At 46.6% G+C, this 10,633-nt stretch overlaps 3 protein-coding genes across 4 annotated transcripts; 2 read left to right on the forward strand and 1 right to left on the reverse strand.

Annotated features, from left to right (window-relative positions):
• Positions 1 to 119: 119 nt before the first annotated feature.
• Positions 120 to 4,350, forward strand: BDBG_07398. 2 transcript variants are annotated; one of them, XM_031723070.1, is made up of 2 exons: positions 120 to 3,506; positions 4,181 to 4,350. In XM_031723070.1, the coding sequence occupies exon 1, from the start codon at positions 1,195 to 1,197 to the stop codon at positions 2,956 to 2,958; it is 1,764 nt and encodes a 587-aa protein (XP_031580151.1). In that variant the 5' UTR covers positions 120 to 1,194; the 3' UTR covers positions 2,959 to 3,506; positions 4,181 to 4,350. The 2 variants fall into 2 exon arrangements, with proteins under 2 accessions (XP_031580151.1, XP_002621996.1); XM_002621950.2 differs by having other exon boundaries at positions 120 to 4,350.
• A 486-nt stretch (positions 4,351 to 4,836) lies between these two features.
• BDBG_07399 (uncharacterized protein) lies at positions 4,837 to 6,902 on the reverse strand. The gene is made up of 2 exons (XM_002621951.2): positions 5,980 to 6,902; positions 4,837 to 5,899 (listed from the first exon to the last, which is right to left on the reverse strand). Exons 1-2 carry the CDS (start codon positions 6,264 to 6,266, stop codon positions 5,317 to 5,319), a joined length of 870 nt encoding a protein of 289 aa, XP_002621997.1. The 5' UTR covers positions 6,267 to 6,902; the 3' UTR covers positions 4,837 to 5,316.
• Positions 6,734 to 9,902, forward strand: BDBG_07400 (DUF563 domain-containing protein). The gene has a single exon (XM_002621952.2). The coding sequence runs from the start codon at positions 7,201 to 7,203 to the stop codon at positions 8,704 to 8,706; it is 1,506 nt and encodes a 501-aa protein (XP_002621998.1). The 5' UTR covers positions 6,734 to 7,200; the 3' UTR covers positions 8,707 to 9,902.
• The last annotated feature ends 731 nt before the right edge of the window (positions 9,903 to 10,633 follow it).

Genomic DNA, 10,633 nt, shown 5'->3' on the forward strand with positions numbered 1-10,633 from the left:
CTAGCCCTTGTACATGTCCTTGACTTATCTTGACTTGACTGACTTGACTTGAACTTGACTTGACTACCCTCTTAGTCTCCATCCAGCCTCTTTTCGTCGCTTCTGCTGTTCTTCTGCTTCTTCCTCGTTTGCTGCTTCACCGCTTCTGCAGGCGCCGGCCTGACCCCATCATCACATCCCATCTTCAACATCATTCTTCTTCTTCTTCTTCTTCTTCTTCTTCTTCTATTATTACTATTAGTAACTAGAATTCTCTCTGCAGCATTCTCCTATCTTCTTTTCTATAATCTTTCTCTCTCTCTCTCTCTCTCTCTCTCTCTCTCTTATTTCCTGTTACATCGACAACATCCATTGTCACTGCTTTCATATTTTCCCGCATCCCTGGCTTGACTATTCTTACTCATCATTTCTCGCCTTCCACGCTCTTCCAGCGTGGCTCTGGAATTTTCCCTTTCTTTCTTTCTTTCTCTCTTTCTTTCTCTTGATTAGCTCCCAGCTGCAACTTTGGCCACATTCTTCCAAAGTTTGCCCGCACCTTCTCACCCCTTTCGCAAAGGACCGTGGCGCAGTCTCAGCGTGGGTGTGTTTCCCCGTTCCCGTCCAGCTAAAAGACTCCTCCGCGTCGTCCCGTTCGCCGACGACGACACTGACCAACATCGCTCTCGATAACTCCCGCTTCTTCGCTTCTTCCTCGTGGCGACTTGCGTAGTTGTCATACGATTCTCTCACTTCTTCATCTATTTATCATTGTTCATTTATCACCGCCTCTTTCTTTGTTTCTTCTTCTTCTTCTTCTTCTTCCTCTTTCAATTCCTTCCTCCTACTTCTTAATTCCGTCTTACATATTCTCAAACCGTCATACCTCACCTCCTCCTCCACCTCCACCACCCCAAGGCCAATTAAACCACAAAGACTTTCCAACCGAAGTCCTCCTTGGACAGTTTCACGTTTCAAATTCACCTCCATCATCGTCAAAATAACAAAGAATAATTCATCGCAATTATGGCTCATTGTTGAGGCTCGACCTGTCGTCATCGTTACCCCTTACTTAAAATTATAATACGGGAACTTACCACAGCTCAACCACAATCGGCACGCCTAACTTTACTTTTTACCTTTCGTTTGGAACCGCCCCATCCATCTTTCGTTGCGAACCAGTCCACCTCTCCCCACAACTTCCCACGCTCCCACGACATGTCCGATAAGGCTATACTAGATCCATACAAGGCCCTGGGCATCACTAAGGATGCGACTATCGCAGAAATTAAAAGCGCTCATAGAAAACTGGTGTTGAAGTGCCACCCAGACAAAATCAAAGACGAAGACCAGCGCAAAGAGGCCATACCCGAATTCCAGAAAGTTCAATCGGCTTACGAGCTACTGTCGGATGACAAGAAACGAGCGGAATATGACTACAAAGTTGAGTTGCAAAAGCGATCGGCATTCCCTACTGAGGACGCAGGCTCGTCTTCATACCACCGACCTTCAGCATTCACCAAATCTTATGAGTATCGAAACGGGGCAGTCTATGAGGAGCGCGTGCCTAAAAGTAGCTTCTTTGACGACATCCCTCTTTCTGAAGAACCTCGACCCTCTTCCAGGAAGTATGATGGATACGAGCGGAAGCAGAATACAGAGCAAAAGGAAAAGAAGAAGTCCAGACATGTCGACCCTCCAATATCAAGCCGTTCAAGCAAGGAACGTGTACGTGAAACTCGCGAATCCGTGAAATCGAGTCGCTCCGACCGCGCAAAACATAGAGACAAAGAGCGGAGAAAAGACCGGGAACGTTCAGAGAAATACCCGAAAGCTTTCGTGGTCAGCGAACCTGAAGATGAAAATGGGTTTGATTCGGATAATCAATACTATGCCACCCCAAAAACACCGGAACCTGAATTTAAGGATATTCGGACGCAACGCACGTCAAATTCGAGTGAACCAGACCCAAAGCAAACCAGAGATGAGGAATATTCCGATGAATGGTCTTCGTCGAAACTAGATGATGCGAAAAAGTATATTCAACGGTCGAAAAACAGTGGATATTCATACGAAACTACTGAACGCCGTCCGTCTACTTCGTGGCCCTCGCCTTCTGCTTACTATAGCCCACATGTCGAAACACCACCCCGACGTTCCTCAGGTAGGACTCGAACCAGAGACTCTGTACGCCCCAGCTCATCAGGAAAGGATCGTAGAGGATCTGCCGACGTCCAGGATCCACCCTTGAAATCCTACCCTATTCCACGTCCTCCTACTCTACAGACTGCCACTTCCGCACCTTCAGGTTTGAGATTTCCCTTCCCGATCTCTACTAGACCCAGTCCAAAGCGACATGCTCCTCGCCGATCGGAGACCATGCCATTTCCAAACTTATTCCGCCGGTCCGAAACTCTGCCGACCAGACCCTCAAAAATGAGAGAACCCCAGGACTCCGGGTATTCAAGCCCCGGTACTCCAGAAATGCACTCGGGATCAAGCCCTCCATTGCCTGGCAGATACACCGTCGTTGACGAAAGTGAAGAATATGTATCTCACCGCGCCGTCCGTATCGAACCAAATCCTGGTCTGTACAGGCGGAACAAGAGCGTGTCCCCAACCCGCCACCCGTCCATGCCTGCCCCACCGCATCCTTCCGGATCTAGAACGTACAACTACCCAATCGATCCTACATTCATGCCAGCGCGTCACGATCCATCGATGCCCATGCCTTCAATGCACAACCCACCGCCCATACCAGGTGGGCTGAACCGAGATGGTTTGTTTGGGGAGGTCTTACCGGGCCAATACGATCGTCCCAAGATAATAATCCCCGAGAGTGATATCCGATATGCGCCCAGATTCCGCGAAGAGGATATTAGTTACAGTTACAGTCCGAGAATGGGACCCGCAGACCCCAATGTGTATCCAGAAACGTATCCGCGACCGCACGGTACGCGAAATGAGTCGGTTGCGTGCTGAATGATGAAGAAGAACAAGCTAACCTTCTTCTTCTCCTTCCATTTCTCCTCTTCAAATTATTACTATTTTATTCATAATTTTATTCATCTTTTTTTCCCCTTTTTTTCCCCTTGTTTGTTTCTTTTTCGTTTCGTTATTCTTTTTATTACGACTCGAATGAATCAATGTTACAACGATTATTTCCCCCTCATCTCACTTCATCTTATCTCATCAAATTTCTTTGTCAGTTATTTTTTTTTGTTTTGTTCATATTCCCTTTCCCCTGTTTACATTTCTGGGTTGCTTTTGGATTCCTCTCTCAAATATCATATCATATCATATCATATCATCTCGTACCATCTTTTGAACTGTTTTTGGATTTTTTTTCCCCTCTCGCGACGAAATGATGATAAACCCTAATGACCATCATCGATTATATAACCTGTTCTCTTTTCAACTCGCCTGACGGATACCGCTGGCTCCTATGTATGTCTCCGACCGCCTCAACCTCCCCTGCCTATTATTTAAACCATCGCCATCTTAGGAGGTTGGTGCTATTTTTCCATATTGTACGTTCGGATTTTTTTCTTTCCTCTTTTTTTCTTTTCTTTTCTTCTGGTTTCGTTCTTGTTCTGGTGGGGTATCTATCTACTGCACCTGTTTTGAGGCCATTTTTGCCCCATGAACCGTTGGAGTCAACCAACGAGCATCGAATCATCGAACATCGAACAAGTGGGCATACTATTTTTTTGTCTCGTTGGCCTTTTCTATATGTTTTATTTATTATCTTTTCTTCCTGTTTTAGCTGGAGCATCATCAAAGTCCCCTTCTATTTTTATCTGGAAGGCCCGGCAGGTGGAAGTACTGACTGGGCGAAGAAGGATTATGGACTGAGGCAAGGAGGAACATGGATTAGGGGCCTATGGTTGTTTTTTTTTTTTTTTTGTGGCATGGAAGGATGGAAGGATGGATAGGGTTCTCGGATTTTTCTCATATGATTATGATTCATCCATGCGTGTGTGTGTGAGTGTGTGTGTGTGTGTGTGCGTGTTGTGTATTTTTTTTTGGGATGGGGGGATATTTAAATCATTACATGGTGTTTCTTATCCTTTTCATTTTTTCATTTTTTTGTTATTGTAATGTGTTTTTGGTTTTAACGATTATGGAATGACAGTTGATTTTTTAACTATTTGCTTTCCCTATATACGGAGTATATATATATGATATACTAACTATTATCCAGGATCTAATCTCATTAATTGATGTTCTATTCCCTTCCAATTATTTTCTTCTGAGTACCTCGTAACTCACTCGTTCACTTATTAGCTGTATGTACAGTCCGTCAATCGCTCGCCGAAAGCATGCTATATCCAGCCGAACAGCCAAGAATATATTCCATTTTTTTTTTTTTGTCCGTATGACAGGGATGGGATATGATTTATTATGGAAAATATGAGAGAGGGATTAGTAATTAGGAGGTCAAAATATGTTAATGTATGTACATGTATAGTTATAGTTAAAAAGGAAAAACCCGTTTCGGTAAAAAAAATATGGTGGTTATGCGCAGGATGGTTCAACGGTCACGTGCACTTTACCCCAAACGTGGTTCCAATTCTCTCGAATCGGAACAAGTTCGTTGAGCCGGACTTGTCCCCATTTTCAACCCTGTTCATCCATGGGATGGGGGATGGGAGGGAGGAGGAGGAGGAGGAGGCGTTAGGCTGGGAACGATTCAAGGGAACTTCCAGGTATCCATCCGTCCATGACCGGTTTGTGTCTCGGTTCATGTAAGAAATGGAAAGGGGACAACTCTGCCGAGGCTGACAAAAACAGGGGGGTTCAAAGTCGTTCGATATGAATCGAATGTGCGCCGGTTTATGCTCTTTCCGGGGGGGGGGGGGGGGGGGGGGGGGGCCAGGGGTGGGGGGGGGGGGGTAACTCGATTGTTTTTCTTCAAAAAAAGGGAAAAAGTTCCCCGTTCCCGTGGCCAGCCCACGTGTCTCCCTGGATGACATGAGTAAAAGGAACTCCTAAGAACTCTTCGAGCAAAGTTTTTCAGATTTGATTTGAGTCGTATACTTCGTGGGCGATGGATGGTGTCAGTGGGGCCACGACATGAATTGGGCAATATCCCGTTGAAAACGGGATTGGTTAATGGACGAAAAGACGGAGAGGACAAACGCCGTTTTTTTTTTTTTTTTTGTTTTTTTGATTTGTTTTGATTTAAACCCCTCGCGAATCTAGCGATCCCGTCAGCCGAATCCCCCAAAAATCAGGCGCGCTGTTCGTGATAGATACCCACAAAGTCTCCCTGGGCTTATTCTATGTGCGTTGCATGTGCAAGGTATACGCACAGCTTCAGAGTGCCCGTCCATTGCTTCATGAGGTGGGCATCTCATGTATAGGGATGCTCTGGAACTTCTGGGGCCAGAAGCCATTCCGCGGAGCACCTGTGTCTAGCTCCTGAATCGCATCGACGGGTCGCAGTTGGTGGTGGCGGCGGCGGCGGCTGCGGCGGATGAAAAACACTAGAGCTATGAGTATCCCTACAGCGCCGACGGCACCGATAGCGATCCCGACTTTAGCGCCGGCGGAGAGTTCAGGCTCCTTGCCGTCACTAGAAGGGGGCAAAGAAGTTGGTGGAGGCTGATTGTTATTTGCTGGTTGGGACGGGGTTGGTTGGGTCGAGGTTTGGCTTGCAGTGGTGCTCGTAGAAGAACTGGAAGTGGTGATGGTGTTTGACAAGTACATGGAGAGGTCTTTCGATTCAAACTGGACGAGAATCGCCTGACCCCACATAGTTATTGGGCCTGTGACGACCGAGTGTGCAAGACTAGCCTGGCCAGTGCGGGCGAGGACGGTCGTTATGCTGGATTCAGGAAAGGTACTGATGCAGCCCGCAAAAATTGTTGTTTTGGAGTAGAAGTTTATCGTCGTGAGGGTTGTGAAGTAAGTATAGTCCCTGCAGAAGGTCATACATATATTAGTGATGCTGTTGACTCGTAGGAAGGCGGTGGATCTTATGATCTAGGCCGGACGTACGACGGGCAGCAGATTGCAGTTGTTACCGCGTTATTTGTTGTCGCGACTGGAGAGGTATAACCCTGGGGACAGTATCCTGGGCTATACACCTGTTGAATCTGTCCTCGTCCTATCCCTTCGAAGAAAGGGGGGAAACAATTGGGGTCGCGCTTGTTGAAGGCGTTCTGCATCAGCAGGCCGCCAGTTACGCTGTTGTAATATGCCTCTTCATAAGTCCAACTCGACGAGCAGGAAGATGGAGGAGTAAAAACTGATGTTAAGGGGACCGCGTCGCCCTTTGGATCCATCTTGCTGTAACCTCTTTGATATATCCCAACGAGGTCGTGGTAGACAGTTTTTTACTGCGGCAAATTGTTTCAAAGAAGGGACTGAACGATATAAAGGGGTTTGGATCGGGCGCAAGAGTTTTAAGAAAAAGATCGGAATTATGCCAATGTTCACCTTGTATATACAAGAAAGGGGAAAGAAGATGTTCAATTTCTCGGACATGGGATGTATCAAACATATTAATAGGATCTTCAAAGTTGGGCAGTCAGGGGCGCAAGCACTGTGTTTTGTCGGCACCAAGCAAGGGAAGCCGAGAGCGAAAATTAACCAATAGCCACCTTAATATACCAAACCAGAAATATTTGGGAAAGTGAGAAAACGTGTGCCCCCCGGTGTAATTGTTTCTTTCCATGGATGTAAATACAGGGATGCCAAATGCCTTCCGAGTCTCACCACGCATCAAATTGGACCTTAGGCCCTTAGTGCTGACGGGCTGCCAGGGATAGAATGGCTTTTTTGGGGGGCGAAATTGGCTGAAGGTCAGCAATGTGTTCGGTACTTCCAGATGCGCTCCTGAATATGAAGTTGTATCTAAATCGGTATGCTTGAGGGCCAGCGAGGTGGGAGCCAGCGTCAAAGTTTTGATAAACCCAACCAGCAAACAGTTGGCAAACCGCTCAGGATTGGGTCAGCCCCCATTAATTATTATTAGCCTCTTCCCGTCTTTAGCGCCGATGAAGATCCCTTGACCTGAAGCCACGATTATTGGCCAGGTACTGTACATACATGTACAGTACAAGCCTTGTCAGGAATGCAAGGGAACGCTGAAACTTTGGGGCCTGTATCGGAACATGGGAGCTGGCACTTTCTTCCTCAGCACGGCTTCTTATATCTCGACACAAAGTGCTGTTATCCACTTTCTAGTCTGCCTCTTGTCATTTTTGTGCAGCCAGCATGCCCTCTACCTTCCGCGGACGGCGTTATGTGATCGCTGGGAGCCTCGCTGCTTTTATATTCTTCACACTCTGTTGGCATTCCCGACAAAACATTGTCTTCCAGGGCCCGAGGAGTGCGCCTCAAGAAGATGCCCCTTATCAAGAGCATCCAGCCCAAAATGAGGACCATTCCCCCAAGCCCGCTGATAGTCCATCTATGGCATTGTCTCCTCCCGGAGATTACCTACCAACGTCAAGCGCGCCACATCAGGATCGTTTTTGCGCTGAACGATTTGACCTTGAGTACTTGAAAAATCTAGCCAAGAGTCAGACTAGCTATTGTGATGCCGGCTCTGCGTCAAGCATTACCTGTTTTCATAGTCAGATCGATCCAGGAGGGCGAACAGATTCATTCTGTATTTCAGGACCCGCGAGCTTCGACCACAGCCAAAAGAAATTCATTCTAGATTGTTCTCTCAGATCATTAAGTGATGAGGAGTCAAGGCAGGGCGTGCCGGAATTTGAGCAATTTCCGGCATACTGGTATGGGACGGGGCCGCATCAAATATTCAATAACTTTGTGCGTTTTGACCGGAAAGAAAAACCTTCCCACAAGCTTCCGCATGGACGACGGAATTTTTCGATCCTCATTAAACGCGAAGATAGTCACTATAACGTTTTCCATTCTCTCATGGAAATTATTGGCCTCACCTTGACGTTGGACACCATGAGGATGGCTCAAAATAAAGCCGTGAGCCTCCCATTTTTTATGCCAGAGGATATCGCCAATACCCAAGTTATTATTTTGGATGACCTCCTGGACGGCCCTTACTTTGATCTGTGGAAACTCTTTGCGAAGCAGCCAACGATCAGATTGAAGGACATATCAGCCACCGCACAGATCAACCTGGACAACATCATAGTTCCCTTGCCAGGAGGGGGTAGTCCCTTTTGGCAGAACCATTGGGAACCAATTCAATGTGAACAGTCGGAGCTTCTGCAAACCTTTGCCAAAAGAGTGCTCAACTTCTATAATATCCGAGACGACCCTCGCCCTGGGGATAGCCCGCTTGTGCTCACGTTCATAGACCGTAGAGAAAAAAGGCGCTTGATCAATCAGGAGCGATATATCGAACGTCTAAAGGCCAAATTCCCAGCTGTTGAGGTTAATCTAGTTGACTTGGCTGCGCTGCCCTTCAGGGAGCAAATAAAACTTGTTCGTCGCAGTGACATCCTCGCTGCCGTGCATGGGGCAGGCCTGACACATGGGATGTTCCTCCCGCCGCATTCCACAATCGCCGAAATACTTCCTCCCCAATTAAAACACAAAGGTTTCCGGAACCTTGCCAAAAAAATGGGACACAACTACTTCAGCAGCCATGCGGCGGAACATAAGACCAATGACTCGAAGAATGATTGGCAGTCTGACGACGTCTTTATTGAAGAGGATCGCTTTATGAATCTATTGGAAATCGCTTTGAAGAGCATGTACAACAGAGGTTTGCGCGATCAAGATGTCAATTGATTCTCGGTGGGCGAAGTTCGCTCCAGAGACGAAACTCATGATCTATTCCTAAGTGCAAATGTTGGTGGTTAATTCATTTGCATCTTGGTTAGTAGCAGGGACTGGGACAATGAAAAAGGACTCCTGTCTAATCCTAAGCTCGAGCTTCGGTTCAGGCGGAGAACAATCGCGTGTGAAAATGGGCGGGCGGCTCTAGGCACACCCTGGACATCCATGGATATTCGCAGGAATGAGCTGTATTGGACGTACTGTAGAATGTGCAAAGAGCGGTGACCCGTTAATTTCTTTCCGCGACGCGTCGAATAGCACTTTCGGCGTGGAGCTGGAGTGGAAGCCTTAAGACGGATGTCTGGCTTCTCCTCGGTCAAATTTTAATTTTAGTTGTTGTGCTATCATATCCGTCAATGCATTGATGCCAGCAATGCACTGGAAATAGGTGGATGCAAAAGTAATGTCAAATACTGTATATAAATTTGCAGGACTATGTTAGTTGTTCGCAACCCCATGTATTTTATAGTAACTGAAATACGGCCTCAATGCGTCAACACACTTGCCAAACTCCTCAGGCTGTCTCTTCAGTCTTTCTCGTCACCTATCCGTCTCCGCTAGGTCCAAGGTTCTCAGCGATCCCTTCATATATGGGTATAAGGCATCCTAACCCTAGCGCTACTTTTGAAGCATCGTACTCTCGAAAAGGGAATTTCCTCAAACGCTCTTCTAAGGCAGTTAACTACCTTCAGGACGACAAGATACATGCCAGACACTTATCATACATTAGCAATTGTGGGTGCTGTCACTGTCACTAAGGGCAACCGAAGGCTGACAGAGAAAGCAGATTCAGGGGGCCTAACCGTGCCAGGCCGGTCCGTGAAACCTCTGACAGGAGACTTTATGAACTCCAGAATCGTCACGCTGAACAGTATTTGGCTTTGACCGAGATTGTTTCAGCCAGCAGGGTTTGATACCCCTACAAAGTCACCTTTCCACCCCCATGGCTCTACCACCTTGACATGGGAGCTCCCCTCTCTGCTTCGAAATGTCGCTGATGCTGCTTCGATTTCAAAGCTACTCCATACTATTGTTTCAACGACCCACCGTCCGAGCGCACGGTAGGGTACCCGAGCATTCGTAGGAATTATTACGGAGTACATGTTTATCTAATTGATTATGAGGTGGTGAGGAAATGTGAATGGTACTGCACTCTACGGAGTACATGGACAACCTCCTTTTTCTTCCATCTCCATTTGATCGAGGATTTGGCTGCCCAGATAGGCGAGACTAGACGGGAGGCCAGGAAACATGGATTGGGAGGCCGGTGGATCTTAAAAATTCATTACTACTAGTTAGTTTTGTTGAGCTATAGATTAAACAGTTGTGAGGTTGTAGTGTGATATAGTAGGAGTTCCAGTTTAATATCAGCCACCACCACCACCTAAGAATCGGAGAAATACCAATAACTCCAGCAATTAACGAAATTTTTGGAGAATAGCCAACGAGGAGACATGTCTACCACATCAATGATATTCTCCACTATATATCCCATTATTTTGTAGAAAGTTGGGCAGTAAAAGAATATATATGGTAACCGACGACTCTCCTACGCTAGATATGAATAAGGTCTGATATGGCAATTTTTCAGTCCTCCTGTTTCCGTAGGCACACATACAGCTAGACAGCCGGTGGAAGATAGCAAAACTTGGAAGTTACATAATTAATAGTAAGAATACCTCCTGGACTTACAGGCAGTGAAAATGGAGCTATTCCATCAAACCCGGGGTAAGGTACGAGTCACTCTACAAAAAGGGTTGTGGCGTTTGATGCGTTTCCTTTGAAGGCTAAAAGGGCTATATTGATGAGAAATATGTAAGCAATACATGAGAAGGTATGGCAATGTAAAAGGTTTGCAAGATAGCGAGCCTTTATTAAA

The sequence above is a fragment of the Blastomyces gilchristii genome, assembly GCF_000003855.2.
Source record: "Blastomyces gilchristii SLH14081 genomic scaffold supercont1.19, whole genome shotgun sequence".
Classification (NCBI taxonomy): Eukaryota; Fungi; Ascomycota; class Eurotiomycetes; order Onygenales; family Ajellomycetaceae; genus Blastomyces; species Blastomyces gilchristii.

Bases quoted from the DNA above. Each gene is read 5' to 3' on its own strand.
- BDBG_07400 (XM_002621952.2), top strand. From the start codon at position 7,201: ATGCCCTCTACCTTCCGCGGACGGCGTTATGTGATCGCTGGGAGCCTC.
- BDBG_07399 (XM_002621951.2), bottom strand. From the start codon at position 6,266: ATGGATCCAAAGGGCGACGCGGTCCCCTTAACATCAGTTTTTACTCCT. The intron at 5,900-5,979 runs GTACGTCCGGCC...GACCTTCTGCAG, and splicing joins ACTGCAATCTGCTGCCCGTC to GGACTATACTTACTTCACAA.
- BDBG_07398 (XM_002621950.2), top strand. From the start codon at position 1,195: ATGTCCGATAAGGCTATACTAGATCCATACAAGGCCCTGGGCATCACT.